General features: G+C 36.9%; 1 protein-coding gene across 5 annotated transcripts in view; it reads left to right on the top strand.

The window, feature by feature from the left end:
* Nucleotides 1-22703, top strand: part of Clhc1 (clathrin heavy chain linker domain containing 1) — a 75908-nt gene that overhangs the window by 3314 nt on the left and 49891 nt on the right. For 3 of the 5 annotated variants that reach the window (XM_074049743.1, XM_074049745.1, XM_074049744.1), the window contains exons 1-3: nucleotides 15521-15707; nucleotides 20425-20558; nucleotides 22419-22620. In XM_074049743.1, coding sequence (XP_073905844.1) covers nucleotides 20426-20558; nucleotides 22419-22620 — 335 coding nt within the window. In that variant the 5' untranslated portion in view covers nucleotides 15521-15707; nucleotide 20425. Of the gene's footprint in view, nucleotides 1-15520; nucleotides 15708-20424; nucleotides 20559-22418; nucleotides 22621-22703 lie in introns of those variants that run through there. The other 2 variants (XM_074049742.1, XM_074049741.1) reach the window with 1 other exon arrangement.

Below are 22703 nucleotides of genomic sequence, written 5' to 3'. Positions count from 1 at the left end.
TACTCTTTCCCCTGTAACCCGTCTTATATAATTTACCATCTATCATACTTTTTTTTAAAACTTGTATGTTGTCTGTGAGATTAGGGACTTTGTTTTATTCAATATTTATCTCCAGGATCTGGAATAGTGGCAGATACACAGTTGGTACCCTCAAAAGTATTTCGAATAAACACATGTAGCACAACTTAAGCATTTCCCTGAATATTGTACCACTAGATGTCTCTCTTAACATTTCCCTATCCTCTCTCATAGGCTAGTGAGATGCCTCTTTGGGCTTCTGTAGCCTGTTGTGCCTACTGCTATCATACTGTCTTCTCTGCTCTGAAGCAATGGCTCATTTACTAGGAACCCTGGTGACTTGTTTTCAAAGTATTCTTGTATCTAATATGAATGAATGACAGTTTCAGTTATGTATGTAATTCAGTGAAAATGTGAAGGAGTAATCACTTTAGTTGTGTTCTGGTTTGAGGAGACCATAAGTCAGATGTCTTCTGAGCAGACAAGATCATTACTTAGTGACTCAGCAAATATCTGAGTACCTACTCTGCTAGAAACTATTACGCACTTCAGTGCATATGGGTAGGGAATGGATAATGAGGAGTGAGAACATTTTGGCTCCTGATTTAGTCAAAATTATAGCCTAAGAGGAGATAGAGAATATAAACAAGACCTGGAGGTATGCTTCAAGCGGTAGAGCTCCTGCCTCACAAGCACAAAGCCCTAGGTTCAAACCCCAGTACCACCAAAAAATTAAGATACTTAGGAGAATATAAACAAGAAGTCTGTAATACAGGATTAAGTGATAATACCGTGATAGGGAAAGTGCATGATACTATAGCAATGGCACCTGACCAATTTTAAGGGAATCAGGGCATCTTTCCTGAAACTGTATTGGCTGAGATCTGAAGAAAGTAAAGTAAGTGAATGAGAATGGTAATATGTATGTGGGTTTTTGAACAGTGGAGGGAGAAGCTGAGTGTGAGATAAAAGTCTGCAAGGAGTGGGAGGGTGGGAAATTACACAAGACTCTATTGATAAGTTCATGGGTGAGAGATAGAGGGTACCCAAGAAAAGGACCAGGACATGGAAAGGGTAGGTTTTGTCAGAGAAGAAGAGTAATTGGTTCCTAATGGACACTAATAGGGCAAGTAGAGAAACTTGGATTTTATGCTAAGGAATATAGAAATAATATTGGTATTCAGATTTTACCTACCATGCCCCAATAATTGTGCCAGTCCTTTCTCTTTTGATGTTTACCTTTTCCTCCTTGCATTTGTAGTCTCTTTCCTCTACTATAAAGTAAGCTCAAAGGAGCTAGGGCCTTTGTCTTATTTATTGCTAAATCCCTAGCTATGAAATTTGGCCTGGTACTTAGTAGACACTCAATTAATACTGGTTGAATGAATGAGAAGACACATTGATTTTCCATTTCAGAAAACTGTTTATCTATTTATGGCTTATTACCATAAAATAGGAACTACTTTCATTTGTAAATTGACTTTTTGATATCAAATTCATCAGCATAAAGATAAATTTGGTCTTTTAAACTTCAATATTATTTTGGTATCTCCTCCTACACATGACCTATAGACAGTATTTATAGATCATATATGTTATTTCAGATAACCACATATCAATTATATTGCCAAAACATCATAAAATTGGTTTATATATCTATTCATTACACATTATTTATAATAGTGAAAATGTCCAACAGTTAGGGGAGGGTGGTTAAATAATTTATAGAATATCATACCATGAAGTACCATGCAATTTTTGGAAGTCATGTTTTTTAAGACTACTTAACAACATGAAAAACTGCTTTTAATGTTGTAAGTGAAAAAAATTAGAATGTACAACTGAATATAGAGTTTGATCCCAATTTTTATAATTATAAAGATTGGAAGGAACTGTATCAAAATAAGTAGTTATTTTCTTTAGGCAGTGGGATTCTGGATGATTTTTGTTGTCTTTGCTAATTTTCTTTGGTTTCTAGCTTCCAAATTTTTTACCATGAATATGTACTCATACTAGGGGTTCTATCTGATGTTACTGTGAATAGACCTTAGGAAGCTGGATACCAACTTCTGTATTCAATTTCAATTGGATAATGATGCTTTACTAGAAGCAGTATAATGAAATTGCTTGAAAATGATTCTCTGAAAAGAAACTGTTATCTTTGACATCATTAATGGATATATATATATATATATATCTTTTTTTTTTTTTTAGCAGTACTGGGTTTTGAGCTCAGGGTTTTGTGTACTCTACTGCTTGAACCCAAATACCTTTTTTTATTGTGCTAGGTGGGGATACATTGTGGCATTTACAAAAGTTCTTACAATATATCAAATATATCATACTCGAATTCACCTCCTCTACCATTCTCCTTTATCCTCCCCTCCCCCCATTCCTGGATCTTTTTTTTTTTTCTTAAATGGATCTTTGTGTGTGTGTGTGGTGTTAGAGATTGAACCCAGGACCGCATGCATGTGAGGCAAGCACTCTACCACTGAACTATATCCCTCAGCAATGATGGATTTTAACAGAAGGCTTTACTTACTTTTCACATTAAGGATGAGAATTTATATATATATGTATAATTTTTTTTAAATAATGAGGTTTGAACTCAGGGCCTTGTGTTTGCTAGGCAAGTGATCTACCACTTGAGCCACTTTTTGTTTTTAGTTTTATTTTTCAGAGAGAGTCTTGCTTTTGCCTGGGGTTTGACCTCCTCCTACTATGCCTTCCACATAGCTAGAATTACAGGCATTCGCCACCACGTCCAGCCCTAAAATTTATCATAAAACTATTTGTATGCTGCATACGTGTGACTGGGCCAGGTAGGCACTGAGTAGAGAAGTATGTGACCTTATTTGTGTCAACAAGAGTCTTATACTCTAGTTTTCCCCAGGAAACAAGTAAGTAAAATACTAAATCTATTATAACTTGTTTAGTTACAATGATCGTCTCTCCACATATCCTTATAGTTATTATTAAAATGTGATATAAAATTTAAAAAGTGGTTAAGGATATATACCTCAATAGTGCAGTGCTTACCTAGCATATACAAGCCAAAAAAAAAAAGGTAAAAAAATAAAACTTTAAAGAGCTGAGCATGGTGACTCATGCCTGTAATCCCAGCCACTTATGAGGTAGAGATTGTAAGGATTGTGTTTTAAGGTCAGCCCAAACAAAAAAATTAGCAAGACCCATCTCAACTGACAAGCTGGGCATGGTGGTGATCTCAGATATACGGGAGGTAGAGGTAGAAAGATTGGAGTCCCAGGCAAAAACATGAGACCCTATTTGAAAAATAACTAAAGAGCAAAACAAAAAACGGGCAGGGGTGTGACTCAAGTGGTAGAGTGCCTGCCTATAAGCAATCTCAAAGCCTAACTTCAAACTCCAGTACCATCCATTAAAAGAAAAAAAAGGTTTTGAGTTAAACATAAGAAACCATTAAATGTTATATATTAAAGGTGTTGTACTTGGTTAGTAATCATTTGAATTGCTAACTGGTATTTGGTATTTCTAGCCCAGAGGTATAGATTATGACAGTAGAATAGCATAAAAGTTTTAATTTATAGGTTGAAATATCTCAAAGACAGATCCATGGGAAATTTTTTTGAAATAAGTATACATGTTTTAGATTAATATTTTTACCTAAGATTTTTAAGCCTTAAGATTAATCAATGGTCTTTTTTTTTTCCTCTCAGGCCCACCATAGCTTTGGCTTTGTTGCAAAGGAGGTCAAGATTTACCATTTCTCTGGTGAACAGTGTGCAGATTAGAACTTAATGTCTGTTCAAGAAATAAATAAACATGCAGTTCTCCCTCCTATCATTAATAGAAGTGACAAGGAATTTTTGAGAAGTATGCAAAGATACATAATTACAGAAATTGAAAGAGTGGGCTGTACTGCTGAAGGACCTGCTGATGAATATTACATCATATACCGAAATGTTTTTGATAAGGTATCATAATGGTCTTAAGACAGTAAAGTTTTCATGACGGTAGAAATGACCTATCTTAACAATTAAAATTCCCACCTTAGTAATACCACTGCTTAGTTGACCATATTCTGTTTGCCAGCTTTGAGAAGTTTATCCAGGTTGTCAGAAAGTGATGAATGGGGAAAATGCAATTGTGGATCTATATTCCCTCATGGTTGATGCAGGTTTCCCTTAGTTTAACTTAGCAGGCTGTTTTCGATGGCAACTTGGCTATGTCATTTGATAGCCGTTTTGACCCTCCCATCTGAAGGTATCGTCTAGTTTGTTAGGAGTTGGGTTGTAAACAAGAGCCTGGTAGTAATCTTGTTTGGGTTTGTTTGTTGTATCATTAAAATCTTGCTTTAGACCTCTTTAGAGCTCCAGGTGCTGTGGCATGCGTAAGGTAGTTCTAGCTGCTGGAAAGGCTGAGGCTAGAGGGTCCCTTGAGGCCATGAGTTGGAGGCCACCAAGGGTGGCATAGTAAGATTCCCCCCACAGCCCCCAGCTCAGAACAAATAAACAAATAGTAGCTTAATGTCAAAAGTTGAGACCTTTGTAGTCAGGAGGTCTAGATAGGCATGTTGGATAAGGGGTTTAACTAAACTTAACACTCCAGTGTTAAGTATAATGCAGATAGATTCGAAAGTGCTGTTCCTTATGAGTTAGAAATAAATGTTTTTCTTCATAAATAATTGCCTCCCCCCACCTTTTTTTTTCCTCCTTTGGAAGATTCCCTATCAGTAAAATAAGTGAAATCAGCATCTTTTCCTCTTTGCCTAGAGGAAATACTAACCTTAAGACTTCAGTAAACTACTGCTCTCTAAGTAAAACAGCCACAGGCAAAATAGGACTCAGTCTTTTGCTTATTTTTTAAATACTACATCCTGTGAGTCTTATTTCTCCTCTAACTAAAGACCTAGTGCCTCACTCCAAGGAAAACTGAGCACAAAGTAGTGATAAGTATCACAGTGGAATTAATGAAACTATACATCTATAAGAATATAAAATAGAGAAAGAGCCGTTTCATCCCTTTAAATTGTCCAGAAAAACAATCTTTTAGAATTGGTATGTTGGGGCAGATTATCTTCATTTTATACATCATTATGACCAGTGATTCTGTTGTTAGTCTTAGTTATTAAGGACAGTATTGGGTGAATGTTTAAATAAAGGAAGTATCTTGAGTAGGCTTCATAAATATCCAGAGTCATGCTGAGATTCTATTTGTGTGAAATCAACAAAGAAACTTTTACAACTGTATTTTCTTATCCATGCATGCCTGGGCTTTGGCAGAATTTTTCTTACCTTAGAATTCCTTGTTTTAAAGTAATTTTGGAGTTGGTTTCTTAAGAGAAAACACATGGGGTTAAATAAAAAATATCTACATCTATACCCATATTCCTTTTCTTTCTTCACTCCAAATTTCAATCTGGACTATTTGCACATTATATAATTGTATAACTGTAAGCTGCACATTTATTTGTTCATCATAAATAATTCTGTTCTTCAGGACAAAGAGGTGATCTGTGATGGAAATCATTTGATATTTTTAGAAGAGAAAATTTTCTTATATTTTTCCAGAACACTTGATTATTAATGATCTGATTTGATTCAAGTCTCTGACATTTTTTTCTCTCTTGGAAAGATCTAGATGACCAGAAGATAAAAACTGTCAACTTATATCTCTGGCTACTTGGAACTGGAGAACAAACACCAACTTATGTTTTAAGTGATACGACTTGTAAAATCATATCTGAATCAAAGCAGAGAGGGCCTGAGAATCATGCTCAGTCAAGAGTGTATGGTAGTGTGAGTCAAAGATCTAGTAAACAAAGAAGACCAAAGCTAGAGGAGTGAGCTTCTATAGAAATGGGTGTCTTCACAAGGGAGGGGTGAGGATAGGCAAGACACCTAAAAAATTAGCTAGCATTTGTTGCCCTTAATGCAGAGAAACTAAAGCAGATACCTTAAAAGCAACTGAGGCCAATAGGAGAAGGGGACCAGGAACTAGAGAAAAGGTGAGATCAAAAAGAATTAACCTAGAAGGTAACACCCACGCACAGGAAATCAATGTGAGTCAATGCCCTGTATAGCTATCCTTATCTCAACCAGCAAAAACCCTTGTTCCTTCCTATTATTGCTTATACTCTCTCTACAACAAAATTAGAAATAAGGGCAAAATAGTTTCTGCTGGGTATTGAGGGGGTAGGGGGGAGAAGGAGGGGGCGGAGTGGGTGGTAAGGGAGGGTGTGGGGGCAGGGGGAGAAATGACCCAAGCCTTGTATGCACATATGAATAATAAAATTAAAAAAAAAATGGGTGTCTTATGGAGGGAACTGGATTCTGGAAAGCAACTAGGCTTCTGTGTTCCTGGTAGCTTGTACAAGGATCTGTATAAATGCATCCCATTCCTCTTCTCACTCAGAGAAGAGTTATGATTTTCTTGAGTTTAATGGAAATGTTAATTAGGACTCTTAAACTTTAATGCCTTCAGAGACCAAGAAGGAAATATTATAAAAGAGTTAAGTGGTGTGAGAGAATAAGGAATGCTGGGGACTGTAGTAAAATGAACCAATCAGTTTAAGTTCCAGCTATTGTTGAGGAATGGGGATCCATCCATATTGGTAGATTTCTCAGAATTTTCAAGGAAAGCTAAAAATATGGTTTTGGGGTGAAATTTCCCAAATTTTAAAATATTTTGTGGGTCAGGTGAAATTGGCACCTGTATTCTACTTTGCTGTGCCAGTTTGCATCCTCTACTTTGATGCATTTTCTGTGCATTCTCAAAGAATGCCATTCAAATGAGTGTTCTTTTGAAATCTGTTTCTTTTAGCAAACTGACATGGACAATGACCATGATATTGCTACAATTGTATTAGTTACTCATTATTGTATCTGCATTGTCTTAGATTGTTGAAACACATCATAGGGGCACATGAAGTAGAGGATGTCCAGGCACACCAGGGTGCTTATTGTGGAAGACTACAAATCCATGACCTCTGTTCTACTAAAGTTTCCTTATTAAAGTGAAAAGATAGTATGGTCATGTCAATAAGAAACTAATATCTCCTATTCAAATACATTCTTCTGGCACTTCCCACTGATTAATAACCTCCTTATATCATTTTTTGATATACTGGATTTCTTCTAGGACAATTTTTCTAGATATTTTCTAGATAAAGAAAACCAGTGGAAGCCAGGCATAGGTGGCTCACACCTATAATCCTAGCTACTTGAAAGGCCGAGATCAGGAGGGTTGAGGTTCCAGGCCAGCCCAGGCAAATAATTCATGAGACCCCCCATCTCCAAACTAACTACAGCAAAATGAATGGAGGTATTGCTCAAGTGATAGAGACCCTGCTTTACAAGCACGAAACCCTGAGTTAGAACCTGAGTCCTACCAAAAAAAAAAAAAAAGGAAAAGAAAACCACTGAAGGATACTGAAGATGATAAGTGATAAGTATAGCAAGAATTTAAAGTATAATTGTAGGTTTCAGAGAAAAGTTTTTATCAACTGCTTTTATGCCTTATACACATGGATCCCTTCTGAAATCTTCATGAGCTAAATTTGAAAACCAGAAGTCATTTATACCTTCTGTTTTTGGTTTTTAACTTATTTTAAAGTGTTTTTGTTGGTTATTTTTGTGTGAGTTATGTGTATATATATATAAGGTTAAGAAAAAACTAATAAAGGAGACTATGTGATCAAAAGGCAAGTCCTCAGCTCAGACCTTTCTTTCTCTTTAGGCATTCACTATTTCTTTTGTTATCCTTTCTGATGTTATTTTCTTCTGTTACCCTTCCTAAAATATTCTTTGCTTTATTTCTTTATTTTTTTTTCTTTAATTATTCATATGTGCATACAAGGCTTGGGTCATTTCTCCCCCCTGCCCCTACCCCCTCCCTTACCACCCACTCTGCCCCCTCCCTCTCCCACCCACCCCCTCAATACCCAGCAGAAACTATTTTGCCCTTATTTCTAATCTTGTTGTAGAGAGAGTATAAGCAATAATAGGAAGGAACAAGGGTTTTTGCTGGTTGAGATAAGGATAGCTATACAGAGAGTTGACTCACATTAATTTCCTGTGCATGTGTGTTACCTTCTAGGTTAATTCTTTTTGATCTCACCGTTTCTCTAGTTCCTGGTCCCCTTCTCCTATTGGCCTCAGTTGCTTTTAAGGTATCTGCTTTAGTTTCTCTGCATTAAGGGCAACAAATGCTAGCTAATTTTTTAGGTGTCTTACCTATCCTCACCCCTCCCTTGTGTGCTCTCGCTTTTATCATGTGCTCAAAGTCCAATCCCATTGTTGTGTTTGCCCTTGATCTAATGTCCACATATGAGGGAGAACATACGATTTTTGGTCTTTTGGGCCAGGCTAACCTCACTCAGAATGATGTTCTCCAATTCCATCCATTTACCAGCGAATGATAACATTTCGTTCTTCTTCATGGCTGCATAAAATTCCATTGTGTATAGATACCACATTTTCTTAATCCATTCGTCAGTAGTGGGGCATCTTGGCTGTTTCCATAACTTGGCTATTGTGAATAGTGCCGCAATAACAATAAACATGGGTGTGCAGGTGCCTCTGGAGTAACCTGTGTCACAGTTTTTTGGGTATATCCCCAAGAGTGGTATTGCTGGATCAAATGGTAGATCAATGTCTAGCTTTTTATGTAGCCTCCAAATTTTTTTCCAGAGTGGTTGTACTCGTTTATATTCCTACCAACAGTGTAAGAGGGTTCCTTTTTTCCCCGCATCCTCGCCAACACCTGTTGTTGGTGATGTTGCTGATGATGGCTATTCTAACAGGGGTGAGGTGGAATCTTAGCATGGTTTTAATTTGTATTTCCTTTATTGCTAGAGATGGTGAGCATTTTTTCAAATTTGGCCATTTGAATTTCTTCTTTTGAGAAAGTTCTGTTTAGTTCACTTGCCCATTTCTTTATTGGTTCCTTAGTTTTGGGAGAATTTAGTTTTTTAAGTTCCCTCTATATTCTGGTTATCAGTCCTTTGTCTGATGTGTAGCTGGCAAATATTTTCTCCGACTCTGTGGGTGTTCTCTTCAGTTTAGAGACAATTTCTTTGAAGCTTTTTAGTTTTATGAGGTCCCATTTATCTATGCTATCTCTTAGTTGCTGTGCTGCTGGGGTTTCATTGAGAAAGTTCTTACCTATACCTACTAACTCCAGAGTATTTCCTACTCTTTCTTGTATCAACTTAAGAGTTTGGGGTCTGATATTAAGATCCTTGATCCATTTTGAGTTAATATTGGTACAGGGTGATATACATGGATCTAGTTTCAGTTTTTTGCAGACTGCTAACCAGTTTTCCCAGCAGTTTTTGTTGAAGACGCTGCTATTTCTCCATCGTATATTTTTAGCTCCTTTGTCAAAGATAAGTTGCTCATAGTTGTGTGGCTTCATATCTGGGTCCTCTATTCTGTTCCACTGGTCTTCATGTCTGTTTTTGTGCCAGTACCATGCTGTTTTTATTGTTATTGCTTTGTAATATAGTTTGAAGTCAGGTATTGTGATACCTCCTGCATCGTTCTTTTGACTGAGTATTGCCTTGGCTATTCGTGGCCTCTTGTGTTTCCATATAAATTTCACAGTAGATTTTTCAATCTCTTTAATGATGTCATTGGAATTTTGATGGGAATTGCATTAAACATGTAGATTACTTTGGGGAGTATCGACATTTTTACTATGTTGATTCTACCAATCCATGAGCATGGGAGATCTATCCACTTTCTATAGTCTTCCTCAAGCTCTTTCTTCAGAAGTGTATAGTTTTCCTTGTAGAGGTCTTTCACATCTTTTGTTAGGTTTACACCTAGGTATTTGATTTTTTTTGAGGCTATTGTAAATGGAATTGTTTTCATACATTCTTTTTCAGTTTGCTCATGGTTAGTGTATAGAAATGCTAATGATTTTTCTATGTTGATTTTATATCCTGCTACCTTGCTATAGCTATTGATGATGTCTAGAAGCTTCTGAGTAGAGTTTTTTGGGTCTTTAAAGTATAGGATCATGTCATCTGCAAATAGGGACATTTTGACAGTTTCTTTACCTATTTGTATTCCTTTTCTTCCTTCTTCTTGCCTAATTGCTCTGGCTAGGAATTCCAGTACTATGTTGAATAGGAGTGGAGATAGTGGGCATCCTTGTCTGGTTCTTGATTTTAGAGGGAATGGTTTCAGTTTTTCTCCATTAAGTATAATGCTGGCTGTAGGTTTGTCATATATAGCTTTTATAATGTTGAGGAACTTTCCTTCTATTCCTAGTTTTCTTAGAGCTTTTATCATGAAATGATGTTGGATCTTATCAAAGGCTTTTTCTGCATCTATTGAGATGATTAAGTGGTTTTTGTCTTTGCTTCTGTTAATGTGGTTTATTACGTTTATTGATTTTCATATGTTGAACCACCCCTGCATCCCTGGGATGAAGCCTACCTGGTCGTGGTGAATAATCTTTTTGATGTGTTGCTGAATTCGGTTTGCCATTATTTTGTTGAGGATTTTTGCATCAATGTTCATTAAGGAAATTGGCCTATAGTTCTCCTTTTTGGAGGTGTCTTTGCCTGGTTTTGGGATAAGTGTAATACTGGCTTCATAAAATGTGTTTGGCAGTTTTCCTTCCCTTTCTATTTCGTGGAACAGTTTAAGGAGGGTTGGTATCAGTTCTTCTTTAAAGGTCTGATAGAATTCAGCAGAGAATCCATCAGGTCCTGGACTTTTCTTTTTGGGGAGACTCTTGATTGCTGCTTCAATTTCATTTTGTGTTATAGGTCTATTCAGGTGATTAATTTCCTCTTGGTTCAGTTTTGGATGATCATATGTATCTATAAATCTGTCCATTTCTTTAAGATTTTCAAATTTATTTGAATATAGGTTCTCAAAGTAGTCTCTGATGATTTCCTGGACTTCCATGGTGTTTGCATTCTTGATTCTACTAATTTGGGTTTTTTCTCTCCTCTTTTTAGTCAGGTTTGCTAGGGGTCTATCGATCTTGTTTATTTTTTCAAAGAACCAACTTTTTGTTTCATTAATTCTTTGTATGGTTTTTTTTGTTTCTATTTCGTTGATTTCAGCTCTTATTTTTATTATTTCTCTCCTTCTATTTGTTTTGGGATTTGCTTGTTCTTGTTTTTCTAGGAGTTTGAGATGTATCATTAGGTCATTGATTTGGGATCTTTCAGTCTTTTTAATATATGCTCTCATGGCTATAAACGTTCCTCTCAGGACTGCCTTAGCTGTGTCCCATAGGTTCTGGTAGGTTGTGTTTTCATTTTCATTGACTTCCAGGAATTTTTTAATTTCCTCTTTTATTTCATCGATGATCTATTCTTCATTAAGGAATGAGTTATTTAGTTTCCAGCTGTTTGCATGTTTTTTGTCTTTACTTTTGTTGTTGAGTTCTACTTTTACTGCATTGTGATCAGATAGTATGCACGGTATAATTTCTATTTTCTTATATTTGCTGAGACTTGCTTTGTGCCCTAGGATATGATCTATTGTGGAGAAGGTTCCATGGGCTGCTGAGAAGAATGTATATTGTGTAGAAGTTGGATGAAATGTTCTGTAGACATCAAGTAGGTTCATTTGATCTATTGTATATTTTAGATCTTGGATTTCCTTATTGATTTTTTGTTTGGATGACCTATCTGTTGATGATAATGGGGTGTTAAAGTCTCCCACAACCACTGTGTTGGCGTTTATATATGCTTTTAGGTCTTTCAGGGTATGTTTGATGAAATTGGGTGCATTGACATTGGTTGCATACAGGTTGATAATTATTATTTCCTTTTGGTCTATTTCCCCTTTTATTAGTATGGAATGTCCTTCTTTATCTCGTTTGATCAATGTAGGTTTGAAGGCTACTTTGTCAGAGATAAGTATTGCTACTCCTGCCTGTTTTCGGGGGCCATTGGCTTGGTAAATCTTCTTCCAGCCTTTCATCCTAAGCCTATGGTTATTTCTGTCGGTGAGATGGGTCTCCTGTAAGCAACAAATTGTTGGATCTTCCTTTTTAACCCATTTTGTCAAGTGGTGCCTTTTCATGGGTGAATTAAGTCTGTTAACATTAAGCGTTAGTACTGATAGGTATGTGGTGATTCCTGTCATTTAGTTGTCTTAGTTGTTTGATGGTTTGATTGTGTGTACCTAAGTTGAGATTACTCTCTACTGTCTTGCTTTTTCTTTTCCTGTGGTTTGGTGCTGCCTGTCTTTTCATGGTTAAGTTGGGTTTCACTTTCTGTGTTCAGAATCCCTTGCAGAATCTTTTGTAGTGGTGGCTTTGTGGTCACATATTGTTTTAGTTTCTGCTTATCATGGAAGACTTTTATTGTTCCATCTATTTTGAATGATAGTTTTGCTGGGTAGAGTATCCTGGGGTTGAAGTTATTTTCATTCAGTGCCCGGAAGATCTCACCCAACGCTCTTCTTGCTTTTAATGTTTCTGTTGAGAAGTCTGCTGTGATTTTGATGGGTTTACCTTTGTATGTTACTTGTTTTTTCTCTCTTACAGCCTTCAATATTCTTTCCTTAGTTTCTGAACTTGTTGTTTTAATGATGATATGTTGTGGGGTAGTTCTATTTTGATCTGGTCTGTTTGGTGTCCTGGAGGCCTCTTGCATCTGTATGCGAATATATTTCTCTAGATTTGGGAAATTTTCTGTTATTATTTTGTAGAATATATTATGCATTCCCTTTGCTTGCACCTCTTCTCCTTCTTCGATGCCCATGATTCTCAAGTTTGGTCTTTTGATGGAGTCGGTGAGTTCTTGCATTTTCTTTTCACAGGTCTTGAGTTGTTTAATTAATAGTTCTTTGGTTTTTCCTTTAATTACCATTTCATCTTCAAGTTCTGAGATTCTGTCTGCTGTTTGTTCCATTCTGCTGGATTGGCCTTCCGTTTTGTTTTGCAGTTCTGTTTTGTTCTTTTTTCTGAGGTTTTCCATATCCTGGGTGGTTTCCTCTTTTATGTTGTCTGTTTTTGTCCTGAGTTCATTTATCCATTTATTCATCGTGTTCTCTCTTTCACTTTGGTGTTAATACAGTGCTTCTATGATTTCCTTTATTTCTTCTTTTGCTTTTTCAAATTCTCTATTTTTGTTGTCTTGGAATTTCTTGAGTGTCACCTGTACATTTTGGTTGACCCTATCCAGTATCATCTCTATAAAATTCTCATTGAGTACCTGTAGTATGTCTTCTTTTAAATTATTCTTGTGGTCTTCATTGGGTTCTTTGGCATAGTTTATCTTCATTTTGTTGGAGTCTGGATCTGAGTATCTGTTTTCTTCATTCCTCTCTGGTTCCTGTACTAATTTTTTGCTGTGTGGAAACTGGTTTCCCTGTTTTTTCTGTCTTCCCGTCATTGTCTTTGGTGTTGTTACTGTCCCTATACTGTGTGCAATTAAGTATTTTCTAACTTGTAATAATAACAATGGTAATTTTTTGAATGGAAGGGTGAGCTGAGATGGAAAGCAAGAAGTTAAAGAAAAGGGGAAAACAAATACACAGACAAGAGGGAGAAAACAAAACAAGGTTTCAGACAGGAAAGTTTCAAAGGTATAAACAGGGAGCGTTAGTGCACTAGTTGACAGTAAGCTGAACAGACATTAGAGAGACAGAGAGGATTGAAAATCAAAAATAAAAAAAAATAAGAAAATAAAAAATAAGTAAATGACAGAAATATCTATATATAAAAATGAATTAAAATAAAATGGAAAATAGAAAATTAAAAAAAAAAAAAAAAAACCTCCAATTTCAAATGCAATGAAGTTTCAGTCTTAATAATTTGGGTGTCCGTCTCAGTCTCCAATCCTGGAGATGGTGCCTCAGATGTTGTTCTGTAGTTGTCTCATCAAAGGGGATGAGACATAAAGTAGAACAAAATTACACACACACACACACACACACACACAAAAACCCCACCAAGTGTCCCTAGTTCAAATGCAATACAGTTTCAGTAAGTTTTTAAGCATGCAGGTGTAATTTGGTTTTTCTCTCATCAAAAGTAGGGAGAAAAAGAAAAAAAAGAGTCTGGAGACAGTTCTGAGAATGGTATCTGCAGCTGTGGCTTGCCTGCCCGCTGCTGTCAGCCTGCTGTTGCTGGTGGTGTTATTTATTCAGATCTCTGGGGTGAGCTTAGCACTCACCTGGCCCCGAAGTCTTTGTTTGCTCAGAGTTCTCCTGTGCAGGAGCCTCTGCTACAGCTTTCCCCTTTCTAAGCACACTGGGAAAGGTGACACAGCACCCACATTGTCAGCCCTGTGTGTTTATTTACAGTTCATGTGGGAGTTGGGTCTTCCCCCCTCTCCTGTGGAGTTTTCCTCCCACCACCACTTTCACAAGCTTTCCTGCTCCTGATTAGTGGGCGGTGCTGCTGCTCCTGCCAGCCGCCATGTTTGTTTACAGTTCACATGGGAAGTGGGTCTTCCCTCCTCTCCTATGGAGTTTTCCTCCCTCCACCACTCTCACAAGCTTTCCCGCTCCTGGTTGCTGGGTGCGCGCCCCCACTCCTGCCAGAGCCTCTCCTGCCTGCCTGGCTTGTTTATTTACAGTCCCGGGAAAGATTCCCTTCCCTCAATCTTCGGTGCTCAGGGCGCCCCACCCTCTTTCCCATGTGTCTTTATTGTTCTTATTGCTTATTAGTCAGTTTCTCTTTTTTTCCCTGGGTGGAGGTCAGTCTGTCCAGGGGGCTATGCTGCTCTGGCCCAGGCTTGTCTGTGAGAGTACTGTGGTACCATGAAGCTTCCCAAGCTGTCTGGGTGCGGGCGACTGGCGGCCCAGGGGCCCTCCTGGTTTCTCCGTCTAATGTGAAGTGGAGATTCTCTGCGCCAGCTGGAGGTGTGGAGGGGTCAAAGTTAGGTCTCTTCTCAGTGATTATGCCTGCAAAGTGTCTCCAGCGTCTCTCCAAGATTTCACTATAGCAGAAAGCTTTCTGCTTTCTCCTTCTAGCTGCCATCTTGGATCCCAGATCTCAAATCACTTCTATTCTTTGCTTTAAACATCATTGGAAACCATGGCTGTATGGTAATGAGGTTTTTTTTTTTCTTTTACAGTTGCATTTGACAGGTTGAAAAAAATGCAATTAAAAATTGAGGGCTAGAAAAACAGAGGTTAAATGAGTTCAAGATTTTAAGGTATAAATGAAGTCAGAAACTAGATTTAGAGAGAATAAGAGAAGATATGTAATTGAAAGGTCTAGAATTGGGAAAAATAGACCTGATATTAGTTTCAACTGATATCCTTTGGTATGAGTTCATTCAAAGTACAATTAAAAATACAGCCTCTCTCATGATTAAGATCATAGTATCTACTGTAATGATCAACAAAGAGCATATATTCAGCAAATATTGTGTTTAGTGTCTAGCTATGTTTGAGTTTACTTTAAAATTTTTAGATTTCTAACTGTTAATCATGTTTCATTTAAAAAATATTGTATAATACTCTTTGAAAGACTTTTGATCTATAGTTTTGTAGAAAAAAGTTCATATTTGCAGAAAAAATCATATTTCAGGTAATAGAGTATGTCACTGCATACAAATCCATTCTTACTTCAATCAAAAAAGAATATGATGCTTTTATTGAGACAATAAAGAAAGGCCAAAGAACTGTGTTTTGTCTTCATGGAAAACTTAAAGTTTTGGCAGCAGAGCCCACAGCTTTTGTATATCACCAGAAAAGAAAAACCCAACTTGAAGAAAAGTGAGTATATTAGTAACTAGTCAAAAAGTTGTAATTGTTACTTGAGTATAATAACCAGTCAGTATATTCTAACTATTGGGTCTAAGTCTTTTTAACTTTATTTTTATGTTATTTATTTTTTGTTATTTTATTTTTTTAAATTTTGAGACAGGTTGTCTCTATGTAACCTAGGCTGGCCTTGAACTCACTTTGTATCACCAGGCTGGCTTTGAACTTAAGATCCTCCTGCCTCAGCCTCCTGAGTACTGAGATTACATGTGTGTACAATGATGCCCAGATTTAATTTCATTTTTATTTTCAAGCCATACTTTAAAGTTATCCTGTCCTACCAACTGTATTTTTTTGCATATTTCAAGTAAAAATACTAATTTTGTTGGAAATTTTATAATGCCTCATAGAATAATGGGAGGCTCATTGTGGTATCATAAAGTGAGGAATGCAGGTAGTTGTTACTCCAGTGATTTCTTGCATAGATTTGCTAGAACAATTTTAATTTCTACCTGGATTGCCTTTAATCCCATGATACAGAAAGGTACATTCCCTACTGGAAAGGATACAATGCTCATTCTTGTTGAGTAATCTCATATTTCAGTGCTAACATTCAGCAAATAATAGTTTCCAATAAACCTAGAAAATTATGCAAAAACTGACTTTCATTTTTGGTAATATGGCTGGCTAATGTTGGAACAGACTTTCTTTTAGGAAGATTGGGGTTTTTTTTTTGATGGTGAAGTGTCTAAACTCAGGGCCTTATACTTGCTAGGCAAGCACTCTACCACTTGAGCCATGCTTTTCAGCCCTTTTTGCTTTTAGTTGTTTTTCAGAAAGATCTTGTGGTTTTTTGCCCTGGCTGGCCTCAAGCTATGATCCTCCTACCTATGCCCCCGCATAGCTTTGTCTACACACATGTATCACCACAACTAGCTTGCTTGTTAATGGGGGTCTCTCCAACTTTTGTCCAGGCTGACCTCAATCCTCCTGATCTCTACCTCCCAAGTAGCTGGGATTATAGTCATGAGCCACCATCCCTAACCTTATATAAAATATTTCTTAAAAATTTTTCTAAAAGCATCAGAAAGCTGATGAGATATTCAGAGCACTAAAGCTTCTTTGTCTTTGGGGACATTTATTAAAAATTAGTGACTGTCAGATGCAGTGGTACAGGCCTATAATCCCAGCACTTGGGAGGCTGAGGCAGGAGAATCACAAGTTCTAGGCTAGCTTGGTCTATATAGTAAATTCAGTGCTATCCTTGGCCACATAGCAAGACCCTATCTCAACCTCACTGTCCTCCCCCCAAAAAAGATAGTGACCTTAAATTTCAGTTTTTACTGTGTGATAAGGGATAAAACACAAAGCCTAGGATCTAGCAGGAGAGGTGTAGTCTACTGTCAAATCCTCCCCATATAAAACTATAATGATAAGTGACTGCACCCTAGTAGAGAACCAGAGGTAAATAGTTGCCTAGGGACTGTATAGAAACTTGCTTTCTCAACTGAGGCCAATAGGAGAAGGGGACCAGGAACTAGAGAAAAGGTTAGATCAAGAAGAATTAACCTAGAAGGTAACACATATGCACAGGAAATCAATGTGAGTCAACTCCCTGTATAGCTATCCTTATCTCAACTAGCAAAAACCCTTGGTCCTTCCTATTATTTGCTTATACTCTCTCTTCAACAAAATCAGAGATAAGGACAAAATAGTTTCTGGCAGGTAGTGAGGGGGTGGGGGGGGAGAGGGAGGGAGGTGGGGGAAGGGGGGAGAAATGACCCAAACGTTGTATGCAAATATGAATTAAAAAAAAAAAAAGAAACTTGCTTTCTACTCAGCAAAGCTGATTTTCTGGGTGATGACATGTTCTGGAATTAAATAGTGGTGATTGGAATATACTAAAATTTGCTGGGTTATACAGTTTATAAGTGTGGATTTCAAAGAATGTGAACCATGTATCAGTAAATCTATTATAAAAGGTATGGTGGATAAAGTGGAAAGGTTATATTATATATCTAATCACAGCTCTAAAAGAAAAGAGAACATGGGACTTAGATAATATTTGAAGAGATAATGGCTGAGGAATTTCCAGAACTGGTCAAAGATATTGATTTATAGATAAAAAGAAACCCAGAAAATCCCAAGCATGATAAAAGTTAGGAAATAACTCAAGTAGATTTATCACTGTGAAGTTGTCAAAAATAAACATATCATAAAAACATTGAAAAGAGCAACAATTAGGTACCTTCAAATCCCGTGTGGTAGCATGTAATGGAATGTCATTCCTTTTTATGGCCAAATCATGTACCTTTGTATATACCACAGTTTGGTTGTTCATTTATCTATTGATGGGCTCTTGGTTTGTTTCCACTTTTGGTTATTGTGAAAAATGTCATTATGAACTTTCATATACAAATATCTGAGTCCCTGTTTTCCATTCTCTTAAAAAACGTGTTTACTTTTAAACTGTTTTTCTTCCATAAGCACAAACTTATTTGGAGTGAAACTGAAGGGTGTTTTATTTCCACAATCCTTTTAAAATAAATACTGCAAGCTTTTACTCTGAGCATCTGTAGTTATCAAGTTCTCTATAATATTCAGAAGCAGGCAACATTTATCTGTTGACAAACTGGGTTTTAATTTGCTCAAAAATCTGTTACACTTAAATATTTACAAAGATTTGTTCCTGATCGAACTCTTACCAAGGCTTCCCTGAACTCTTTTTCAACTAGGCCTGACTTGGACTTCCATGTTCATCTATGTAGTATCCAGTTTTAGCAAGAATCTTATCAAATTGGTTTAGCCAGAACCCCCAACCCTTGATATCTGACTCTTTACTATCCTTATCTCTACTATCTCCTACGTGATGTCTGATCACCCTGGCCTGCTTCAGCAAGAATCCTGTCAGGTCATTTTACCCAGAATCTCTCCTTACTTCTGTTCTTTCCTTTTAGTAATTTTCCATCCACTTACCTCACCTTGCTTCTTCCTTCCTTCCTTCCTTCCTTCCCTCCCTCCCTCCCTCCCTCCCTCCCCCCTCTCTCCTTCCCTCCCTTTTTTCGTTCCTTGCCAGCCTGGGCAACATCTCAAAAAAAAACGGAAGAAAGGAAGGGAGGAAGTAAAAGAGAAAGAGACGGAGGAAGTAAAAGAGAAAGAGACAGATGAAAAAAATTTTACTAAGTTTTGGGTTTTTTTTTTAACAACCCCCATTTTTCTTTTTTTTTTTTGGCAATACTAGAGTTTGAACTCAGGGCTTCACAATCACAAAGCAGCAACTCTACCGCTTGAGCCATGCCTCTAGTTCATTTTGCTCTGGTTATTTTGGAGGTAGGATTTTGTGAACTATTTGTCCAAGGCTAGACTTGAACTGTGATCCTCCTGATTTCAGCCTCCCAAGTATAGGATTATAGGCATGAGCCACTAGTGCCGGGCTAAAAGCCCCATTTTTTTTTTTTTTTCTGTGCTGGGGATCAAACCCAGGGCCTTGCCCATGCTAGGCAGGTGCACTACCACTGAGCTACATCCTCAACCCAAGACCCCCATTCTTTTTTTTGCCTTTTTTTTTTCCTTTTTGGTGGTACTGGGGTTTGAACTCAGGGCCTCATGCTTGCTAAGCAGGTGCTCTACCACTTGAGCCACTCCTCCAGTCCAAGACCCCCATTCTTGAATGAATTTACTTTTCCCACAGAGAAGTTCTACCCTTCCTCTTGCTCTAGGATCAGAATTACTGCAGTAGGCTGAATAGTGGCTCTCAAATATATCAGGATCTACCTGTTAGGGAATGGGAGGGGGAAGGGTAAATGGAGAAGGTGAAGGAGGGTGAATATGGTCAATGTACTTTATATACTTGTATGAAAATAGAGTAATGAAACCTATCAAAATTATTTTATTAGTGGGAAGGGAATGAGAGAGAATGATGGAGGGGATGAATCAGACCAAGATACATTGAAACATATGGAAATGTGACAATGAATCCCCCCATTGTACAACTAATTATATATATAGTAATCAAAATGTTTAATAAAATAAGCCTAAAACTTGTATTCAAAAAAAAAAAAAAAAGATATCGGAACCTAATCCCAGGATCCTGTAAATGTTACCTTATTTGGACACAGGCAGCAGAGAAGGCAATGTGACCTTGGAGGCAGAAGTCAAAGTTTGGCTGCCATGGAGTTCTTGCAGCCCTCAGAGGCTGGAAGAGGCAAGGAACTGATTCTCCCCTAGAGCTTCCAGGGGAAGCACAGTCCTCACAACACTTTGATTTTGTTCTAGTGATATACTCATTTTGGACTTTGGGCCTCTAGAATGGTGAGAGAATAAATTTCTGTGTTTTAAGTCACCAAGTTTGTAGTAATTACTACAATAGCCACAACAAACTAGTACCATTATTTACAAAAAGTGACATTTAAGTTGCAAACATAATTTTTGGCTAAAGAGAATATGTAGTATTTTGTGGCCAGATTATGTTTAACACTTTTGACTTTCCAAAGGGATTAAGAAGCATAGTCAGTATTAGATTTTACTGATTCTCTGAAAGAAAAGCTGCCCCCATCTGTGAAGTTAGTTAACTTTCTTCAGGGCATTATTTTCTAAACTTCTACCTAGTTCATAATGGTTCAAAATGATAATTAGCCAGAATAAGGTAATGATTTAGCCTGTTCTAAATTTTGTGATTCAGGAATTAAATTAGTTGAAAGAAACATAAGAAAACCTTTCTGTTTTTCAGAATGAAGATTGTTGAAAATAATTCCTTGATGATTCAATTGCAAATAGATCAAATGAAACAGCTTAGAGCAGAGTATGACAAGAAAGAAGTAAAATATTGTACTTTCTCCAAAGATCCTTCACAACCTATTCCAGGTACTATTATTTTGTTTAAAATATTTGAAGGAAATAACTGTTTCCAGTTAGTACCACCTATTACACAAATTAGTGTAAACATGCTGATTTATGTGCATTTTCCCATTGTAAGTTGTGTGAACAACTTTAGTCAGGGTCATAGCATGGAAAGAGAAAAATTTAAACAACCCTAAAAGGCTATAAGAGTTCTTTCTCGGTTACATAAAGTATTATGCATACTCTCAAAATAAGGTTCTTGTTATCAGCATTAGTAGCACCATCAGTCACCAGGGAAATGGTTAGAAATACAAATTCTTGGGCCTCACCCCAGACTTACTGTGTCAGAAACTTGTGATTGAGTCCAGCAGTTAGAGTTTTATCAAATTTTGATTATTCTGGTGCACTCTAAAGTTTGAGAACCACTGGTATAATTTATGAAAGACTAATGTATTATATTTTGGTGAATATTATTGATTCATGTTGATGTCAGCATTCACTGGTTCCACAACTTTAATATAATACTGTTGCTACATTTTCCAGGAGAGTATCATGAAATTCACTCAGAATGTGGAGAGATTTGTATGATGACTAATAGAGGAGTTCCAAATATTTATCCAGGAGAATACAGATTTGGGGCATAGATAATGATATTTAGATCTTAAAAATTGTTTGATTAATCTTTATCTGGAGGTAGAATCAATAGATGGAAATTTTAGAAAACCAGTTTGGTCTAAGTGGAAGAAGCTATGCCTTATAATGAGTTACTCTGTACTAGAAGATTTCAACTAAGTCTGAATGATCATCTTGCATTTGGTTGAAGGAGGGACTAGATTTACTTTCAAACATAAAAGTATGACTAGGAAACTCCAAATAACATACATAAGTACAGAGTAAGTGACAAGCAGTAAATGTCAAGAAGATTTAAAGTGAGGGAATGATTAAAATTCAGTAGGATTAATACGGAGCAGGGAGCTGGAAGAGGGGAATTGTGAGGTATATGTTAAAGTTAACAGTTGGCCTGGATAAGAAAAGAAGATATCTGTGTGTGTGTGTGTGTGTGTGTGTGTGTGTGTGTGTGTGTGTGTGTGTGTGTGTGTGTGATGAATAGTGACATGGGATAGTGAGAGAAAAAGGGATGGCTGAAGATTTGACAGGAATTTATAAGTTTGTGTTGGAAAAAAAGTAAGCTGATTATCCTGAAGTTAGTCATGATAGAGTAATGGATGATTTAGTTACAGAGAAATCTGTTGGCAGAATCTGTAATCATTAAACAGAGGCTCTTGGAATAAGAATGACATAAAGGGTTGTTCAGGCTGTGTTGATGTCATTAGAAAAAGTTTTTTTCATATGCTAAAGTTTATTTGTTTTCAGAACAATCAGTCTTCATTGATGATGCTTAAAATTGTTAGCCATTTATGTTAATTCTACTTATGTTCAGTGAACTACAAGTACATGCTACAAAGCTGGGTATGGTGGGGCATGTCTGTAATCTCAGCTACTTAGGAGGCAGGATTGCAAGTTTGAGGCCAGAAAACATAGCAGAGACCCTGTTTCAAAAATAAAATGAAGGTCTGGGGACATGGCTCAAGTGGTAGAGAACCTGTCTAGCAAGTGTTAGGCCCTGAGTTCAAATCCCAGTACTACCAAATAAATAAGTAAAAACATTAAAAAACAAAAACAACAAAATATGAACAAAAGACTTGGCATAGCTCAAGCAGTAGAGTATATGCCTAGTATGCACAAGGTTCTGGGTTCAATCCCCAACAATGAGGAAAAAAATGAGTATATATTACCATTTCAATCTGACCTATCTTGCTATGACACTATTTGAGCACAAGAGTGCTACACATGACTTTGCCTGTTTGTTTCCTTTTCTTATAGGCATGACTCTCCAAGATTCTGTCAATCTAGATGCTCTCAATAAATATATGAAACATCTTAACGATAAGTTTGAAGAAATGAAACAAACTATGTTGATAAAATACATACCAGCTCAAAGGATGGCTGATTTAGATGAGGAAATGATTGTACTATTAAAAAGGAGAGATGTGGCTGAAGATCTGAACAAAAAATTACAGTTTCGGTATGAAAGTTGATTACATATTTTTAAACTTTGAGACTTTATTTGTGTTTATTCTGATACTCCACCTCTTGATTTTAGGCTCA

The sequence above is a fragment of the Castor canadensis genome, chromosome 12 (genome assembly GCF_047511655.1).
Source record: "Castor canadensis chromosome 12, mCasCan1.hap1v2, whole genome shotgun sequence".
Classification (NCBI taxonomy): domain Eukaryota; kingdom Metazoa; phylum Chordata; class Mammalia; order Rodentia; family Castoridae; genus Castor; species Castor canadensis.
The sequence above is the reverse complement of the archived record's forward strand: the minus strand, read 5'-3'. Positions and strand labels throughout refer to the sequence as shown.